Source organism: Eutrigla gurnardus (assembly GCF_963514095.1).
Source record: "Eutrigla gurnardus genome assembly, chromosome: 7".
NCBI lineage: Eukaryota > Metazoa > Chordata > Actinopteri > Perciformes > Triglidae > Eutrigla > Eutrigla gurnardus.
The window spans coordinates 7,788,133-7,809,889 of record NC_139921.1 but is presented as its reverse complement, the minus strand read 5'-3'; the positions used below and the strand labels follow the sequence as shown (position 1 = coordinate 7,809,889).

Below are 21,757 nucleotides of genomic sequence, written 5' to 3'. Positions count from 1 at the left end.
GCAGCTAACATACCATAAGTGCTTGCAGGTAGACGGGCAGGTAGCCCATTCAATCATTTCATTCAGGCAGAATGAACATTTTATTTATTGATCTCTGTCAGGGTGTAAAGCTTATTTCAACAAATGTAACAAAAAGGGTTTTGAAGTTATGCTAGCTTTAAACTCCCAGTGAAACGGAGGTTAGATTGAATTCAGCTTCTGTTTTGTGAGTTTTCCCCAGTGAAGCAGGACATTTGAGCTGTCGACAGTTTAATTCAATCCTTAAATGTAACGTTCCACACAGAACTGGATTGATTGATGGATGGAGCTCATATTCGTGGTTGAAATTTGTTTTTATCAGGAGGAAACCTCTTCTGAAAAGTGAAGCCAAACTGAAGTACTATAAACTTCCATTCTCTCTGCTGGCCATCAGGAGGCGACTTCCCTGGTTGTAAAAAAGGAAGTCAGATTGCTTCTCACTTGATTTTTTTTATGACAGTAAACATTGACTCTGGTCAAACTCTAGTTTCAAGTCTTCTTCATTACAGCATGATGTCCACACGCCACTCCTCCACAGTCCAAATATGTTCACTTCTGTTCACTAGTTGTAAAAACAAAAAAGCTTGGTACTAGCCTACATCAAAATATGATTTATTATTTATTTATTTATCATTTATTATTAAATAGATGAACAATAAGGTTGGGATGTGACATAAAAGAGTTAAAAGGGCATTTTTCATTAAAGCAGTGGTACTGGATACTGAAAGACGCTTGCTTCGCTGCAAACCAGGTAAACAATGTTTTAATGTCCAGCACCAGCTGCAGTCTAAGCCCAGGCTGTCCTCTTGTCTTTCTCAGAGCATGTTTCTGGATATCTCCTCTATCATGAAGAAATGAAGCGGCGAGGCTGACATTGTGGTTCCACAAACTTTATCAGTGATCCAGCCATCAACATTGATTCACCACTCAAGTCACACAGGGCCCAAAAACAGTCGGCCATGATGAGGCAGCGGACTTGAAACATACCGGCCAAAGCTCGGGATGTTATGGAATTGAAGCACCTTAGAACGTCTACATGTTGGTACTAAGAGGAAAGGATTTTATCTGTTTTTTTTTTTCAAACATGGACAATTTCCATGTTTTGATTGCATTTTGAAGCTTGTGCAGAAACAACACAATGGATTATAATGGTGCAAAAACCTGAAAGCATCTGTTTGCTTCTGTAACATGGACTTTGTGAACTTAAAATGTTTTTTCTAAGTTGAAGACTTGATTAGAATCTGTGTGTTTCTGTATATACAATATGTCATTTATATATGAGAAATTATGACACTTTATATTGTACTCGGATTAAATGCTTCTTAACAAAACCGCAATCATTTTGTCAACAGCTATTGAATCCAAATCCACAGAGCAACACCACACCGCAGAATTCTCATGCTTTTTGTTTTATTTCTCGGGGAAAAAAATGCCTTGACAAAATGTTGTTTTTTTCCTTTAAAACCTTTTTTATATCAAATAAACAAAACATGACATGTTGCACAATATTTACAAAAAAAAGGAATAAAAACACATTTGAACATTCAAAGATAAAAAAAGAAATGAAAAATGCTCAATCTGCATATAACAGTCATGTTGCAGGTACTCAAACAAAACCAAAACACGTAAAAAAATGGCTCACCAAAATCTACAAATACAATGAAGTAACCACTTTAAAAAGTTAGAAACAATGCCACAGAAAGTGTTTACATGTCTATCATACAGTCGTTACCCATAAGACGAGGTATGCTGAATTATCCAGGTAGATAAGTGCTTTGAGTCTGTTCAACTGAGATTTTAAAACTGCAAAAATCACAATATGAGATTCGTGGCCCCGCCTTCTGTAAACAGATTGGATTAAATAAATACTTCCTTTAGTCTGCCACCATGTATTGTAATAAAACAAACAAAAACAAAACATTTGATTTGAAAAAACTCTTCCCTGATAACCACTGCTCATGGTTTGAACAATAACTGTTGTGCCTCGATTAGAGCTGCATTCAGAGATGTTGCAAAGTTGGAAACTTAAGCATTCGATAAGGAAAACTGCAATTTCAGCTATGTAATTGACTATTTAGACTATCAATATTCAGCATACTGTGTAAACCAGTAGATTTCAATACAACAGTGGTCCAAGAGTGAACTCTTTCTTTTCATTTCTTTCAGTGCAGATACTTGAAACTTAGCTAATCTGTCACAAGGTCTAGCTTCCACTGACTTTTTCATTGCATGGATGACGTGGCACTGTATCACCACACAACAATAAATGATATGCAGGCCGGTTTGATGTTTGTACCAAACTGAAAGAAAGAGAAACCACATAATTCAAAGGTCAAGAGTGTGCTTCACGGTTGGCAGTAATAGAAAGAAAACGGAATTTACAGGCAAGAAAAAAAAAGATATCATTGGTATGTTTCAGGCGTATGTAATGGAAGAGGATTCCCGAGGTCAATTCAATGATAAGTAATTGTTTCAATAGAAATAACTGATTTATGATTTTTCTCAAATGAGGAAGTGGCTATGCTTCAGAATTCTAAATGTTTTGCACAAATTACCTTCCGTTCATGAGAAATATTGAGCAGCGTCCATGTTGACCATTTCCTCGGAGTTGGACATTTCTGCAAAATGCAACTGGCTTGAAACCGTTTACATCTCTGAAATGCAGCCGTCCATTAACTGATTGGTACTTTATTTACTGTATTTTAATTTTTTAAACAGTTGGTACATTCCTTGGTGACGCCTACATGAGCATATGGAGGCCTGCAGAGGTCAATATAACAGCAAATAAATAACAAAGATGTCATGTAACAAATAATCATATGAATTAATACAAACAAATATATAACTTAGCCTTGATATTGTCAAATAATTTAAACACTTTTTACAAATCAGCTGATTGTTATGAAATGTTATTTCTTTTCACAATGGTTTAAAATATTTTTACATGTGCAATTGTTTCAGTTTACATATTCTGTATGTATTTATTGATATAATTATTAATTCCATTTATTTGATCATAATGAAGAGTTTGGGTGGGAGATTCATGAATGTCCATTCATTCATTATCTGTCACACAACCTCCCACGCTCGCATTCACACCTACAGGCAATTTGGAGTTTTCACCTAATTCACCTAATTCACCTAATTCACCTAACCTGCATGTCTTTGGACCGGACTGCGATGTGAGTAGTGAAACAAAAAGTCTAAACTAAAGGTGTCAGAAGGGGCCACGTCCACATTTTATCCTGCAACTTAAAGCTATAGAGCAGTTTCCTTGAAATAAAATCCTTGTTCCCATAGGAGAGAGTTTGGCCTCTGAAACCTCCAAGGCAAGAAATTGTAGCTGCACTTGTCAGATGCTTATTTTTCCCACAAATTTTTCAACATGTTAACTTATGTAAAAAAACTAAAAAAAACAAAGAAAAGAAAAAAGAGCTTAATCAGTTTTTCTATTTAACTTAGTTCTCTGGTCTTAATTATATCTTTACAACACATAAAAGGTAATACACAAAATTGTAAACATACTCACACCCCTTTAAGGTAAAAATATTAAACTTAAGTAAGTACATGTGTGACTTGTAAATGAAGACTTATTATATGAAATTGGCAACAATAAAAAAAATACAACCATTAACAAAATCAACTCTAAGAAAGGGTAGCAACCTACGTTTTACATCTATGCAATTTCCTCTACACCCGACCCCGAACCCCGAACAACAAGAGTCCAAATAAATTAACAAGTTCACATTGAGGAATTAAAGTCTATGAAATCAGCTGAGCAGTGTTCTTCAGTGTACTCTGAGCATATAGCACAATCTAATGAGATTACTGTCATTTAATAGGGATATCATGGGCGGGATAAGTTCACTTTCATTTTATTTAATATGACTTCATTCTCATCTGTTCAACCTAACAATCTGCCATTATATACTGGACCACATGATTTGATTTATTTTTTTAATTGGCAATTTTACATTTTATTTCAAGGGTTTTTAACCCATTTCTGAAAAACAAGTGCAATGAAATGTTGCCAATTATAGTCAAATTTCGAGTTTGACCTTCCTGTGGTGAAAGTGACTTCGCCCTGACCCCGGCGGACCAAAGGAGCCCAAACACATCCAGTCCTCCGATGCCATGGGACATGCAGCGCTGTGCAGCAGCACTCACCCTGCCACGTGCATCGCCATCGACTTTTCAACAGCAGATGAATTTGGCATCTCCCTAAATCAATATCATGCCAGTGTGTTTGTTTGGAGCTTTGAACTCCGTACACACACTATGAGGGTTACTGGTTTGTAAGTAGAGTTTGATCACTTTGCTTCGTGTTTTAACAAATTCAGACATGATGTGTGAATTTGAAAATGTAGGCGTTTTATGATGACATACTTAACGAAATACTTTTAGTAGGGAGATTTGTCTTATGTACAGTACAAGAACAGTGCAGCTAAATACATAATTACCATAAGTACAAACACTAAATTCTTACCACTTTTAAGACAGGAAATAAATGTGACGAAAAGAGCACTTTTGATTCGTTTAAGCTGTTCTTTAAATGGCCACACCAGTGTGTTGACATTGAGCCCAATTGATATGGATTGTGTGTACTTTACATTGCTGCTATCCATTTTCCATAGCATGACAGAGAGTCAGTTTCCTGTAGCCTACCGTCAACACAGCTATCGGTTTCCATTCATTCCACTGTATAATTAAGTATAATGTACAGGCGTACTAAGAGGTGGCTTGAGATAAGACATTTATTACAGTTAACAATATGTCTGTAGTTAATTTTGATATTGTTTCATTCATGTGTCATTTTAATTTCTAAAGAGAACAATTTTGGGTAAAGCTTTATTTAGCAGGTCCTGTAATACTTTTCTAATAGATCAAACAAAAACATATCTAATTTCCCAGGAGCAATTAGAGATAATGTTGTGACATTGTATCTGGACAAATATGGACACTAGTGATCGGAGGGCTGGAGCTACGACCCAGAGGTCCCGCCCCCAACACTCACCGCAGCCTATTGGGATCCGAGTGAGCAAAAATGAACATTTGAATATATGTCATGATATTTGTCAATTGAAAAGATAATTTTACAAAACAACAAAGTCTCACTTTGTACTAGTATCGTTTAGTTTAGTGTGAAACTACACAATGCACGTCACCAACACAGCTGTTTATACCACAAACTGTGACTTTCTTGACTTGAAATTTATCTTTTCAATTGACAAAAATCTGTCTTTAATTGAACAATTTAAAAGTACATATCTTTTCTAAAGTAAGAACAGAAGGGGACCACATGGGACCACCATGGGACCACCAGAGGACTTCGCCTGTCCATTTTCCCTATAATTATTACAAATAGAGGCACCTTCCAGTGCATTATTTCCTTAACTAAATTATTGGGAAACTGAATCTGTAAAATAAAGCGTCACCTAGTTTGACAACCACATGTCACTTTTTCTGCAGGTTGATTGAGCTGATGGAGTAAAAATGAACTGGGAAACACTCAGCATGCTTTGGAAAATGGTCAGCAGAAATGTAAATGGAGACCGGTATTCATTTGCACACCCAGTGACCGGCTTGGGCTTTAAGCGCCAACCTCAAGATGCGTCTGCTTTTAATTTCCATTCAAGCACCTCTTGGAGGTGCTGGGCAGTGCTTGAACTTTGTCTCTCAGCGCACATATGAAAAAAAAGGCAGAAGAGCATTGTGTAGAAACGTCCATCTGAGTACAACAAAAAGAACATGTGAAGTTTGACAAAAGCAACGTTGCATAATGAGAGCTCATTTGACCGTTTCATCTAATGTAAAATTTTACAAATACACACCTTTGGTAACATTTTACTTTCAAGTCCTGTGTCACCCAACAACTACTAGGTCACTAAAAATGTTAAGTCACATGACAAATGGTGAGCTGTTTGATGGTGTACAGTGAAGTGAAAAGGATTAGTTCAACACGAAATACGCTCAGTTGTTTTCCTTCTGAGAGTGAGGTGAGAAAATGGATATCAATCTATAAATCAATACAGCCTAGCTCCATCAATTAAAGTGAAAGTTTACACCATGTTGCATCTACTGATATTATTCAGACCATAATTATTAGCAGCAGAGTTAGCTACAGTTAGCTTCCTAGCTAGTAGTGTCAACAGACCGGAGGCAAAATAACTGCAGTTACATCTACTATAAATACAATCTAATATGAATACAATCAATGTAGCTGACTTATAAATACACAATTTAGGTTGTGTCCCGATTCAGTGTTTTCACGGTCCACATCGGACCGAAATCGTCTACAGAGGATTTCCTGTTTGCTTCACCTTTGCCGCACCCGTCGCCTAGCAACCAGCTGTGATTGACAAGAAAGAGCATAGAAGAGGTAACGAACATTATATGATTAAAACGGAGCCAGAGATCATATTTGATTCTGTGTTTTTTATATTATGATGGAGGATATGCTTCATGATATATTTCAGAACGTATTCGGCTGCTGATCTGCTTGCAGGTGCCATGATGGCGAAAATCCATTCGCCACCACGCGCACTGACTCTTGGGGTAGGTGGGTTGTGAGGTTGCGTGTCTAACCGTTTCCCCTGCTTCCAGGCTTTATGCTACGAAACACACGCCATGCGATTGACAACCATCTAAACACTTCACTCTCAGAAAGAAATGGAATGAACATTTACCAAAAAGGACCCAAATGAACCGCTGCTTTAGTGAACCAGAGCGACAGATGCTGAAAATGAAAACTTAAATGAATTATTATTATGGTTCTTGACACTAAATTGTTAGTTATATTTACTTCGAATGGATTGTATGTACCAAAGTAATTATCAAGATTTGACAGGACTGTAAAGTAAAGTGCATGTACATGTTACGTTACTGAACATTCTGAGGAATTCCTGAGTTTAACCTCCCATGATGCACGAGAGAGGGAGGGAAGCTGACAGGAAGAATAGTCAGGATGAGAAAGAAAAAGAGAGGGAGAGAGACAGAGAGAGAGAGAGAGAGAGAGAGAGAGAGACAGAGAGAGAGAGAGAGAGAGAGAGAGAGAGAGAGAAAGCTGCCAGTGCTTTTGTTTTATCACCAGTCCAAAAATACCTGTTCAACAGTATTGCTGATAAGACAACGCTTGTGTCATTGATTACAAAAAACAAAAAAATACTCCAAATATCAAGAGGATGAACCAAAGAGTTTCCACCAGACTCTACTTTCTACAGTTCTGTCTCTTCTGTTCCTCTGTTGTACATTTCTCAGTCATTTCCTGACAGAAATCCACCGTGACCGTCGGGCTACATACCTCCTCAGCCGAGCCCAGTACCAGTGGACACTCTGGGTCCTCCTGACCCAGACCTGACGGCTCCACCCCAGAATGCCGATCCTCCTGTCCCCCCTGACCGGGACCCACATCAGACAGACATGCGGCTTCGCTTTGCTGCGACGCGGGCGACCTGGGCTGGGATGAGCCGTCGTCGGAGAAAGGCGACGGCGGGTTGGATGTGAGGTCGATGCTGGCGGAGATCAGAGGCGGCTGGGAGCCCGGCACCTCCCGGCACACTTGCTGGGAGAGGAAGGAGAGGTTCTGCCACAGCTCCGACATGCAAACCTTCAGCTGGTTGCGCTCGCTCAGCAGCTTATCCTTCTCGCACACCTGAGTTCATAAGACACGGCATGATGGGATCAGCACTCCTCAGTGAGGACTTTGCACAACAGCATCACATCTTAAACCCACGAAAGCCAAAATGATGTCACAAAACTTAACTGCACTCTCAGTTACGTTTCCGAGGGAAAAGTCTAGTTACGGACTTAAGGGTCGCAGTTTGAGTTGAGTTTGACGTTTAAAATGACTTTGAAACTGAAACAAAACCAAAACACACAAAAGTAAGATGGTTAGGTTTTAGGCAACAAAAGTGCTTGGTCACCCGTCAAGAGCAAACACAATCCACGACAACATACCCTTCCCTCAAATAGTAATTCACAATGCAGTTTCATTGTGTGGGAACGTCATTGTTAGATCTGGCTGGTCTCTCGAAGGTATAAAGGTATATCACCGTGTTTATGACACATAACATCGTAATTCGTTACATTCGCCTGTTAACATCTCTGGCAGTGTGTACATTTGTTTATGGTTTTATTTACACTCTTTCCTACTTTGTACTGCAACTGCTGCAAGACAGTTTCCGTCGGGACAGATACAGTTCTCGCTGCAACAGTTGCACTTAGTTGTCAATAGCTGGGAAAGATGCAACTATGGTGGAAAACCTTCATAATACCTGATTTGTGGCGTCTTGCCTCAACACAATGATGATGCTTAACAGTTGTCCATTGTTCCCAACAATGGGGGAGCTGCAATGTGCCAATATGCCCACCAGAGGGGGTACTACATTGCCTATTAACCATCAAAGTACTAGGCACACTGGAAGCTTCAGACCTGTTACATTACATCTATATAATGTGCTTCCTCTGCACCTTTGAAAGTGAGTAGTTATCTTCTGTGCTGGTTGGGATTAAATGTGTGTTTCTCTACGGCGTGTGCATTCGTTATATGAACGTACCAGTTTGCGGATCTCGCCCTCCAGGTTCTGGATGCAGTCCAGCTTCCTCTTGCGACAGCGCTGGGCGGCGATGCGGTTTTTGCTGCGGCGGCGGATGTCGTGGATGAACTCCAGCTGCTCCGTGGTCAGCTTGTGCATCTTGATGAGGATCTGGAAGTCGTTGCGTGGTAGGTTGGTGATCTGGTCCACAGGAAAGGGAAGCTTCACCTAAAAAGAACCATTTTAGAGGATTATGTCTCAATCGAAATGAATCGCTTTCGTACTGAGGTCATGTGATGACAACTACGCCAACGCCATGACAACTGGGCAAACTCTCAGAAACTACTGTTTGTCACAAACACGTTTCTATAAATGTTCTCACTACAATGAAACAGTTACTATGTGGACCTACAGATGGGCTCCTTGTCTCCACCAGAGTCTCAGCTTTCTAGTCAGACCCACTTTATGAAATTCTAAGACTGGTTAGGGATACCAGTATCCAATATTCAAATGCATTATTTTAGAATAGGAGAAAATAATAAAGATGCCATATTATACTATTTTCCTTCAATTTCACACAGCTGTCAGAGGTCCAACAACACTGTTTTCGATATGCATTGCCCCAAACCCATCCATGGTCCTGAATTTTAGCTGTCTAACAGAACAGGCTGTTTCTGTGCCTGCACCTTTAATAATAATGCATGTGGGGATATCCATTTATGGATATCCCCATTCTGTCATGCTCACTTTATGCTTAAGACCCATGAGTCCCTATGGTATGTTCATTCACATAGCTTGAGGTCAGAGGTCAAGGGACTCCTTCTTGACAAGCCAGCATGAAATGGTTGGTATCAATAGATTCCTATATATATGTTTTCTGCTTTCATATAATACACAAAGCTTCCAAGCCTCAGAATGTCGGCTGGGATCCTGTGGGTGGAGGCTGCAGCAGCATGGATGGTGGATGGATGAAGGATTATTTCGGCAAAGTGCTCACTAAGTCTGATTTGTGACCACAATTTGAGAGAAATAAGCCTTTTGTAAAGAAAAGCCTCAGATCTTTTCTTGTTTTTGTTCAGCACGTCTCATTATACAGTCTACGCACAAGTACATTCTACAGGTAATATTTCTGTCATTAACTGAAACAGGAGTTTGATTGCAGGACTTTTACTTGTAGTAGTTTTTAATTAGTTTTTCTTAAATGAATCATGAATAGATCTCGCACTGACTGGCATTCAGCAATATGAGCAGCATTCATCAGCTCTGAGTCACCAGATGGAGGTCAATGTGGTGTATAAGTCACTAGGTGTCAGTATGACGCTGTATATTGATCCCAGCAGCTCTGGCACAAAGAGAAAACAACCTGAGCTCTTTGTTTCACAGCCGGAAGCTTGTTTTGGTCCCAAATGTGCAAAATTGTAAATGTGTGTGAACATGTTTCTTATTTACTTACATTCTTTCAGATAGATGAGAAGGATTTGTACCATTTTCTCTTTGTATGCATCAATTAATGTTGATATTCTCATCTGGTTCTTTCTTCACAGTTCAATACATTCGGTTCTCCATCCATTTAAGCCAAAGTATTATTTTCATTTATTTGCTGGTTTAAGTATCGTTCATTCCCCCTGTTTAAGTGTCGATGACTGAATCCTCGGTACACTGCAGTAGTTCACCAGAACAGCCTGCCAGCATGTAACAATGACATCATTCACTGCTCCGACAACAGAGGAACGGGAAAAGAGAGGCAAGTGTGTGCATGGTGTGTTTAAGCGCCGCCTGTCCTTTACTATATAGACGTCTATATATAGCTGCATGACTCTCAGCAGTCACATAATAAGGTTGGAATGACAAAGTGAGCTTCGGATGGTCATAAATCCCCTCACCGGTATCTCCCTCTCTGGCGTTCTGGTTTCTAGAACTGAATGTATCTTTTGAGACACTGCACTGTCATAAACTCTCAAGAATAATTATACTAAATATAAAATTACTGTTGCTAAATAGCCACTCTGATAGAGTACAGCCCTACACACAGAGGGTTAGGATTGGGAGTGCATTTACATGATGATTGATTTGAGTTGTATTGATGGATTAACAGACAAAGAAACAACAAACATCTTAAGGATAACATGTTGAAGTGAAAACGCTTATTTCCAACACGATGCCAAGATGTCAGAAAACAAAACAGACACAAGACATTCAACATAAAACAAACAAAAGCAATCTTAATGTTAAAAAAAACACTCCACCCTTTTAGAAAAATGACCCTCACAACACAAAACTAAAGCGCTGTTGCAAAAATCACCACCTTGTTCCATAACCTGACATCTATAAGCCTCTCTACATGCAATCAAATCCCAGTTTTGAGTCTTAACCTGTCTTTGATCAAATTCGGTATATGGCGTTTCAACACATCGTCACTCCCAATGTTACCCCTCTAATGTCAGTCACTTAGTTTTTACTTGGCAGGGTTTAGGAAACGCTCGTGGTTTTGCTAAAAAAATATGTTTTTGTTACGTAAAATAATTACGCTTGTTACATAACTGGTGTCCACCAAGTACAGAAGTTACATACAAAAATACAAGTCAACATTGTGGTGAAGATCTTGTGTTTGTTTGACTCCACTTGACTGGATTTCTCACTCTTCAATTGCTCTGACGGTCTAATAATTAGTATTTTAGCCAGTCTGGGATTCGGTAGGAAAGGTGACTCCGATTTTCAGAAAATGCTCTGTAAACCGGCACACAACACTTTTCCTAAACAAAACCAAAAAAACAAAAAATGGTTTTGTTGCCGAAACCTTACTTCCTGTGAAGAGTTTATTTTGAAAAGACGTAATGTATGTAATGAGTGGTAACTGACACACTGTGACTGAGTCAGTTATAAATGAATAGTTTTGTGCCTTTGTCTTTCTTAAACATCAACATCTCATCTGCATATCGAAGCCTATAAATTAAATATATTTAACAATCTTCACATGTTGAATATGTTGCTCTGGAACTGTGGATGTTGCAATATGATTGGCTGTTTGTTACAGGCTTACTAAAAGTGGTTGTAATTATGACATGTAATATCAGCTAATCTGTGTTAAAGTGAGATGGGAGATAACTCAAGGAAAGCCTGTCTCTGTAATTTGTAATTAAATAGTATTACCTGATAACTCAGAGAATCTTTAAATAATCAGCAGAATTCTTAATAAAGAAAATATTGATTAATGACTCACTTAACACTTAAATAGGGGGAAAAATGCAAAGTGGGATCGAGAGTGTCTTGGTGGGCTGGCCTCATTGAAGAGGGCAGATCTGGGGTCAGGAGTAGCAGATGGTGGAGGGAAAGTGGCCAGGACACCTTCAACCTGCCTACAGGGCACCCTAGGGTGTGTGTATGTGTCCACTCTATGGGCGAGATAACTGGGTCAGGGCAAAGAAGTGGGACAAACCCCACACAAACACACACACATATATACAGGAGTGATAGACGATAGAGGCACAAACACACAACCTCAATAAAACAGAACTAAAACTTCATTCTACTCACATTTTTCCCGATGTGCTTCGTATCGTTAGCACAACTGTGTGTTTTAGCTGTGACTTTCTTTTAACCCCCTTATACCCACATGTACACTTGTTTGGCGACATGAGGTCAGGTACAGGTACTGCATCTTTCAGATGAAGATTAATTTGAGATGCAGCAGTGTGGGTCAAGTTCTTCTAGTCATCAATCAGAATGAATTCATTAAGTGTAAAATCTCTCACAACATTGTGATTGAAGTATATGAGGACCACCTCCATGCTCTTTTCTGTCTCATAAGTTGTTACGGCATTTTTTGGGTTAAAACTATTTATAACAGATTTGGTGCTAAATTGAACTAAGAATTGTCCTTTTCTGTGATTGGATGGTGATCATTTTTGTTCTGGAAACAGCTAAGAAACTTCCTTATTGTCACTATACAAAGGAAAAGCATCCGTCCTCTGAATGTGCTCGGTCTCTAGTTTATGGTCGTAAAGTTTCATGAGGCTGTGATTATCCTGGAGGTCACAACAGGTCATTTAATTCAGAGGTCAAGTTTCTAAACACGTTCTCTTTATGTGGATGCTGTGGACCTACATCATCACACATGGATACAGTTGGGCTCATTGGATCCACATGCGTCTCAGCTTTCCATTCAGACCTAATTAATGACATTCAAAGACTGTTTAGGGACACCGGTATGCAGAAGTATTCAAATACACCTTTTTAGAACGGGAGAAAAAACCCATTTATCGGGCATGCCGTGATCCCATGCCATGAAAATGGGTTCTGTTGGTACTCAAGAGTCTCCCCTTTATAGACATGCCCATTTTATACTCAAGACTACTGGGTTCCCATAGCAACTGATTTCATTCCCATATCTTGAGGTCAGAGATCAAGGGACCCATGCCAAGTTTCACTTACCATCATTTTGCCTAACTTTGGAGCGTTGTTTAAGCCTCCTCCTGACAAGCCAGCATGACTTATCATGTGACCCCAGTAGCTCCCCTAGACTGCTACACCCTCTTAGACTGAGCCTGCTACACCCTCTTAAAACCTGGTGGTTCCATGGGTCTCAGAGGGTTACGATTGTACTATTAGATATTCAGGTCACGCTTCTAAAGGTCAAATGTGGCGACTTGTTTATGTGCTTTTGTTCAAGTATTCGGACGAATCGTGAGTTTTTAGCTTGATAGTGTCACCACTGTGGGTTGTCTTCGTCAATAGGCAACACGTTCGTACTGTCACATAATGCTTGCCGACTCACTCCATTCACAAAGAATGCCGCTCGCCTCATCTCTGTTGCGGCTCTGTGACGACCACCATTGATGTCTCAAGAGGCGTAACTTCTTGTTTTTCCATGATTTTTTTTTTTTTTTAATTTATTTTTTCATGACACAACTGTCATTTCTTCATCTTACTTTTATTTTTTATGTTGACAGCCACTACTACAATCATTTTAACAGTAAACGCTGTGAACCTCAACAGTCAGCCTAGTGAACGCACAAAACAGTACGGTAATATAATCACATGCAAATATGATTAGCATCAGATTTGTAGATGTGAAGCAGAAATGGCTTAGTGAATCAAAAAATAGTCCCACACTGTGAACAACACTTGCTTTCACAGCTGTTGGGTGTGAGTGTGTCTGGAGTTACGCAGTATGTCGATACAGAAGAGCTGAGCACCTTATGATGCATTAACACATTTTCACTACCTCATCCATGGGCCAGAGGCCACAACCAGCGATATATATTAAAGCTAATATCCTGTGTGTGTGTGTGTGTGTGAGAGAGAGTGTGTGTGTGTGTGTGTGTGTGTTTGTGTGTGTGTGTGTGTAAGAGAGAGAGAGCGAGAGAAACGCGTTATGAAACTCATCTCACATCTCATCAGATATTGCATGTGCTTAAGCATCACCATGGCAACCAAACACCACTTTTAATTCCAATGAGTCGGCCTGTGTTGGAAGTGTTTGCTTAATTTCTCCTGAGAGAAAAACGGTCTAAGAATAACCCCAGCTCTATATGACACCTAGAACATGCCTGACAAAGAGCGTCACAGTTCCCTCCATTAAAAAAATATATATATTTCCTTACTTGGGGTACTTACACTGGGTACTCGTTATGTTACTATCCTTTGGCCACCCCCTCCCCTCCCCCACCTCCAAACAAAATCACTCTGCATTGATCTATGAATGAATGGGGTTAATTTTGCTGTTCACAGCAGCTTTATACTGTATCAAAAGCTTATACTTCGGTTCCTGAAATTCCTGCAGCATCTGAAGGCAGCAGGACACATATGTAGGGAAATGCATGCATTACACACGTCTGTCCACTGTGCTTATCTTCCTTAAATCACCTGAATACACACCAGGCTGGTTGGTTAAAACTCGATGTTCGACTTGTTTATGAGACCACCAATGTGAATGTCTGAGAGATTATTTAATAAACCTCACACCTGCTTATGTATATATACCTTCACCAGCTGTGTTGTGCGTCACACTGCTGCACATACATGAACCAATGCAGGCTTTTCCTCTCGCTCAGGACAAGCATGCATGCTATTCAGTTCACCAGAGTTCAACTTGACGAGATACGCAGATGAATATTGAACTGCCAATATTCACATCATCGAAACGTAAACTTACTTGGCACAAAAAAAACTTGTTCTGGTAACGCGTTTTGGAAAATGCAATCCCTTACACTACTTGTTATTGCGTGAAGTAGCATGTTACTGCCCAACACTGCTCAGAGCATTTTGCTTCTAGAAAACTCAGTAAAACTTTTATTTAAAATGTGATGCAACTGTTGCAAAATGTGCCGGTATGAATAGTTTTGATGAGAAATATGAAAGTATTTTATTCGTCATGCCTCCAGTGTAAAGGCCATTCGTACCATCAAACAAGATTACGAGTTTGCAGCAACCCTCACACTGTAAAGATGTAAACACTTTGGACTTTTCTGACTCACATAGCCGAGTGGCTTGCCTGTCTATGTGTAAGTGTTTTAGCGAATATACGTGCGTTTGGGAAGTATAGTGAGAATGCAACCAAATAAACGAGAATTGAATTGTACTGCACAAGTTGTCACAAGTTTTGCCGTTTTTAAACGCAGCCCCTATTAACTTATGTTTACATTTTCTTCAAGACTTTAAGGTAATACAGGGTGAGTAATTAATACAAATTTTATACGTTTGTATTCCTTTAGGATTTGACGCACGAGGATCTTGGGAAATTTAAAGCAACAACTTAATAACTTAATTTAAAACCAAAAGTTACACAGTTTGCAATCAGCTTCCAGACTAGGTCTGTCTTAGGAGGCATAGAGAATGCTTACACATAGGAGAACTGGTCAAGGACGTATAATAAAGAACCATACTAACCTCAGGACCAGAGACTCTGGAGACACCACTTTCACTGTCTCCCTCTGAAAAAGAGCCTGATTCATCGCTGGAGTTGCCACCACTGGCACCAAATCCCTGTTCACTTTTGATACTCGTGCAACCCTGAGAGAAGACCACCTCTCCGCTGAGGGGGTTCCTCCTCTCCCCTACCCCAGCCAGGCAGTGAGAAAGTCCAGAGGTGGAGCCTGAGTGTGGGGATGAGGAAAAATCAAACTGGGGAAGGTTGAAAGGTGAGCTACCACTGCCTGCGTCCTCTGGGTAAGAGAAGGATGAACGGGAGCTGGAAGTCTGGGTTCGGGGCTCAGAAGGGGGAGGGGAGTGGGCTGACGTCTTGATGGGAACAGGGCAGCTGGTGGGGAGGCATGTCCGACCAGAAGAAGGAGATTCTACCTGCATCAGAGTCGACCCCTTTTCTCTGAACTTATCATCCATGTAAGAATGGGCCAACATTTGTTGCTCGCCAGCTGCTGAAGAGAAAATGACACTGGCTCTGTCAAGCTCCCCCTCATGCTTAGAGGAGGAGGCTTTGGACACCGGCCTTTCCATATTCTTGCCAATGCCAGGCAGTGCTGTTGGTATGACATCTGCAATGCCGGTCTTGAGATCCTCTCGACCCAGAGATTCCCTCTTATCCCTTTGCCTGTCCTTGACCAGATCCCTATAGTGGTTGAGGGACAATCTGTTGGTGAGTAGCTGCTGGATGGTCGTGCTGGGCACACCGCTGAGATCTAGGCCGCCTCTCTGGAGGTAGGAGCGCAGGTAGGAAGAGGGTGAACCTCGGCTCAGAGAGTGCTCAGCTGCTACTGGAACTCCTTCTACCTCGAGCTCCATCTCCAGCACCTCCTCGGTACACGATTCTGTGTTGCAACCACTTCTTTCATCTCCTTCTTCCTCGAACACAAATGGTTCCTCTTTGATCCTGGAGGGTGTGAGAAGAGTTTGTGGAGAAGCCCTGCCGTCTCGGAGCTGCGAGCTCACAGGGCTGGCTGAGGTATGGTTGGCCAAAATGGCATCATCACTGCCATGATGGTCTTCTCCATTGTGCTTGTTATCACAGATCTGGTACTGATACTTCCGGTATTTAGGGCATTGAGAAAGGTCAGCTGGAAGTGGAGCGGTGCTTGCTACATGATTGGTCTGCTGCCTTGTCTCCGTAGAATCATCCAAGGGTATTTCCTCAGAAAAGGCGGCATCGTCGGCCGGGAAGTCATCACCATATTCCACCTTGCCGTTATTGGCATGTTGGCTGTCATTCTGCAGCTGGGCTTGAAGGAACCGAAAGCAAGAGTCCTCCAAATTGTGAACGCCGAGAAAGTCCGCGCACAGGATGACTTCATGAATGTTTTCCCGACTTAGAACCAGCTTGGCTGTGTAGGCAAACTGGAGCAGTGGACCAAAACCCTTAGCTGTCACCTGTAGAGGAGAGAGGTGAGAGAAGAAATAATGGTTTTACTCTTAGTGTCTGAAGCATCTAACTATAAAACAAGGACTCTTTGTGGGTATGCCCTTGTCATATCTCGAGAACTGCTCATCCGTTCTACTTCACTCTTTGCAGGTGTATGGCTGGGGACTCAACGGCATGCAGAGTCAAAGTTGGTGCAATAGGGACACGTTCAATATTGATGCAGTTTGAATAAATGAGCGTTGCTCATGGTGGCGAGTGCTTTGTGCAGCAGTGGGGTTGGGCTTCAGGAATCTGCAGACTGACTTGAGCATGTCGCCTCCGGTGGGCCTTTACAGGCCACGGCTCCTTGACTGCAGTTCACTTTTGCTGCTGGACACTGCTGGATATACTACTCTGACAGATTGCATTTTTTTTGTTTTGCAATTTCATAGTCATTTTCAAGCCAAAGCATGAGGGTTTTTTGTACTGAACCTAATTAAGTAGTACTATGTAGTGTTTTTTAATTTAATTTGATGTGTTAGCCATGTGTTTAATAAATGTGTTTCCCTTTAACAAGAGATAGTAAGGATTTTTGTTGCGTCAGTCATTGTAAGAACCACCATGATGCTTTAAGCACTGTACTGTTAGACTAATTGTGGCAAAGTATTGAGAACAAAACAATGTAATACAATACAATAATTAAACTTTACATATGAGTTTCAATTAGTTTGATCAGACAGTATTCACAGATTAATTCTAGTTATAATTAGTGTCGTTTCTTCACAGTAAAATACAAACAATAGAGTGTGTTACAGCATTATATTACATTATTTAAGGAAAATTACAATAAAGACTTTGACAAAGAGACAAAGTAAGCTGGAAATGTATGAAACAGATTCCATTTTTTTTTATCACAGTCAGTTATTCTGCCACATTAATCTTACATGTCTTGCCTTCTTGCCTGCATCCCTTTGCTCATCCTCTCCCAACCTTCACCCTCTCATCTCCCCTGCTTTCTTCTTGTTCACTACTGCATGTGTGTTCATATGTGTGTAGATGAAAATGTGTGTGTGTGTGTGTGTGTGTGTGTGTGCTCATGTAAGCCTATTTTCAGCTAGCATCAGCAGCTGCTTTGTCCTGTGCAGAAACACATCTGTATCGAGGAGAAGCTCCACTGCACACCGGTACCAACCTTACTGATGCGGAGCAGCGGAGAGACAAATGGCAAAGGAGAGAGATGGGATTTATCAATGAGTGTGATTGATCATTATATATTTAATGCCTAGTCTTCACCTGTTATTTCACCTTAAGTAGCTTTAAGGCTGAATATAATATTCCAACCTCGTCTCCGGAAATAAATGACCTTCCCATACAACTGAACTACATTCTCAATTACATTTCCAGGGAAAGCAGTCTTCTTCGTGGAAGTCCTGTGTTTAGACAAATCCACCACTAAGACCTCGTCCCTACCCAGACCTCGTCCTTAGCGAGACCTCCTCCCTACCCAGACCTCATCCCTACCCAGACCTCCTCCCTACCCAAACCTTGTCCCTACCCAGACCTCCTCCCCAGACCTCGTCCTTACCCAGACCTCCTCCACAGACCTCATCCTTACCCACACCTCCTACCCAGACCCTGTCCTTACCTAGACCTCATCCTAACCCAGACCTCCTTCCTACCCAGACCTCCTCCCTACCCAGATCTCGTCCTTACCCAGACCTCCTCCCTTCCCAGACCTTGTCCTTACCCAGACCTTGTCCCTACCCAAACCTCGTCCCTACCCAGACCTCGTCCCTACCCAGACCTCGTCCTTACCCAGACCTCATCCTTACCCAGACCTCGTCCTTACCCAGACATCGTCCTAACCCAGACCTCCTCCCTACCCAGCCCTCATCCCTACCCAGACCTCGTCCTTACCCAGACCTCGTCCCTACCCAGACCTCGTCCCTACCCAGACCTTGTCCCTCCCTAGACCTCCTCAGACTTGTTTAAAAGTAATTTGTGATACATTGTCTGCAAATGTAATCCACAACAAAATGTGTTTTTTCCCCCTTGAAACGTAGTTCAGAATGCAGTTTTGTTGTGTGGGAACGTCATTTTTAGTCGATCAGGCTAGCCTGCCAGTATGAGGTCTTTCTTGGCTTCACAATTCCGCTGATTTTGTCATCAGGTAGACTAAAATATGTATTCTACACATATTACCACAGGTGCTTTGCCTAATGCCAGAGTATAGCAGTAATATGTCTATGTCCTTGGTCCTGAAAATACTAAATTCCACACCCAAATCTGCTCTGGGAGACACAATGTGTTCCAGTAATTTATGAGAGGAGTGGAAAATAAAGCCAAGCTTCGTGTCATTAAGGGGTGGAGTTTGAGGTGGTGCAGGCCTGCACGAGTGATTACTGTAAGGTGGAGTCACACAGACATATTAATCAATATGACAGATCTGGGGCGTTATACGGTAACGTCAGCCGCTGGGATCAGTAACTGTACCCAGATCAGCCCCGCTAGTGAGTGGAAATGGCAGCAACTAACAAAAGTCCCTTTCACAAAGAGTTGTTTCCCTATTAAGGTAGTCACAGAGCCGAATGGACGTGTGTTTAAAAGGGACAGCCGGCATGACGGGACTACTCACTGACTACGTCTACGTATATATACTCCATTATTATTTTGAATATGACAATATTCCTAATTTGTTATGCGTCTCAATTGTGGTTTGTACAGTATGTTGCGACACATGGCCTCTTAGCTGTTTTACGGTCAGTAAACTCTGACCGTCTAACCAACTAGCCACGAGTTTGCAATAGAGCCCAACCATTTTATCGGTTTGCAGCTTTAATATTAGCCTATTGCAGATATATCTGTTTCAGCCGATAAGTTCAGATACAGAAAAAACATGATGAAGTACTGCTAGAATAAGTCAAGAAATGTAACACCAACTCCTCTAATGATCAATATTTCCCATCATGCCATGATATACAGTATATTTATGATTATCGTCAATATATTGATAATGACATTTTATATTATATCTGAATTAGCAATATTGTTATTGTTTGCCTGGAAACGGGAACATTAGTGGAATATATTTTCATTAGCCATGTAAACGGATTAGTCAGAATGTTGTATTTTTGGAATCATGGCAAAAAACTGAATATTTGGTGCATGTAGATTTAGTGTCTCTTGTGTTACATGTATACGGTACTGGAAGTAACGTTACAATGCTTGACCACAGAGCCCTGAAGCTCGCCCCCTGCTGCTGCGCAGCATGCTGTTTGCTTGTTTATACAGTTAATAATACTGAATGGGTCACATGTCCAAATTGCACCAACTTTGAAACTTTGCACGTCCAGCAATACAAGTAGATCAGATGAACATTTCCAATATTCGCGAACACACACTCAAAATAGAACAACAGCATCATGTTGCATTTTTTATTTGTTACAGTCAGAATGTGAGGATGATCTGATGAAAACAAAACATGTTTTCAAAATTATTGTTATGGCTCTAATGGTATTATTAAGAACACATATTTAATTAAGTATTTGTAATTGTTCTGAAAAAGAGTTGTATCAGTGCATCCCTAATTGTATAGTTGGCCACTGCTCTGGTGTGATTTCAGCGTTAGAAGGCGACTATGGGGTCAGTTCAGTCTCATTAATAATGAATGCACAGAGAAGGATTCACAAATGTATTTTGTGATTTATATATAAATGACTCTCTTCTCACAAATACATTTCGTTTTAAATAAATGTAATATAAATCCATAAATATATGAATTAAAAAAATATTTGCAATTTTCATCAAAAATGTATTTGTATGTTGTTACATTTATATACAAACTGTTAAACTTGAACTTACAGGACGCTTTTCATTTGTGAACTTGTTTGCATTTGTTCGTGAACTGGTCTGTATTTATTTGTGGCTGGATTCACAAATGCATAGGCAACAAGGGAAAGGTGTCTGATAAAAACCCTGATGAACGCCTACTTATTATTGTAACAGTCTTTGTGTGATTATTTTGTAGTTTCCCAAACTGAGATAAAATTTCATAAGGTCACTTTGTCCCCCTATAACATTTATCCTCTAAAACGACCTCAGACTTCTCCCTGTGGAAGTGTTTCCCTTTACCTTGTCCGGCAGGTTAATGATGGACTCCGCTTCACCCGGTGACCCGTTGTGCCCGAGCAGGGCCTGCAGGAAGTAGCGGCTGCTCGCGGCGAGGACGGCCCTGTGCGCACGCACCTCCCTGCCCTCCACCAGCACGGTCACGTCGCACAGGATGCCCTGCCGCCGCTGCTCCTCCAGGCTCAACAGCACGTTGGCACAGTGTACCTTGGATTCATACACGTACACGGGCGCCGCCGCCTCACCATCCCGCTCCTCGCCTGCCGACATCACTCTCTCTAGCACCCTGCGCAGGAAAAGGAAGAGTACATTAGTATATTAAAATTGTGGCTGCAAGTTCACGTTCAGGTTCCTATTTCAGAATCAATCTCAATCACCGGCTAAACGCCATGACATCACCTGCAGATGCAAGCAAGACTGCTGATAATCACTTGGCAGCCAACGACGACATAGCAGACGTTGGGGAAAAACGGTGAAGGAGAGTGAGACTATTTATTTTCATGTGTTTAATATTAGAGAGGAAATTGTTAAATTTGGCATTAAATGTGCTCGACAAGCCTGACACAAATACACAGGTTCCTGTTGATGAAGAAATCACTGGCGATGGAGCCCAAAAGGAAAGAGTGGAGCCCAGGGAGATGTGCTGGGCGTGCAAACAGCGACGTCTCCAACCCTGTCGCCCACAACGTAATGTTCCCATACAACTAAGCTGTACTCTCAATTATAGTTCCATGGAGAACTTTTTTGTCTGGACAGAACAATCAGTTATACACAAATCTCACAA

At 41.0% G+C, this 21,757-nt stretch overlaps 1 protein-coding gene across 1 annotated transcript; it reads right to left on the bottom strand.

Moving 5' to 3' along the window:
- Nucleotides 1–7,172: 7,172 nt before the first annotated feature.
- On the bottom strand, nucleotides 7,173–21,243 carry LOC311016057 (transcription regulator protein BACH2-like; the record flags this gene model as incomplete). The annotated part of the gene is made up of 4 exons (XM_084013546.1): nucleotides 7,173–7,669; nucleotides 8,574–8,780; nucleotides 15,441–16,874; nucleotides 20,977–21,243. 4 exons carry the CDS (start codon nucleotides 21,241–21,243, stop codon nucleotides 7,226–7,228), a joined length of 2,352 nt encoding a protein of 783 aa, XP_083869672.1. The 3' UTR covers nucleotides 7,173–7,225.
- Nucleotides 21,244–21,757: the final 514 nt, after the last annotated feature.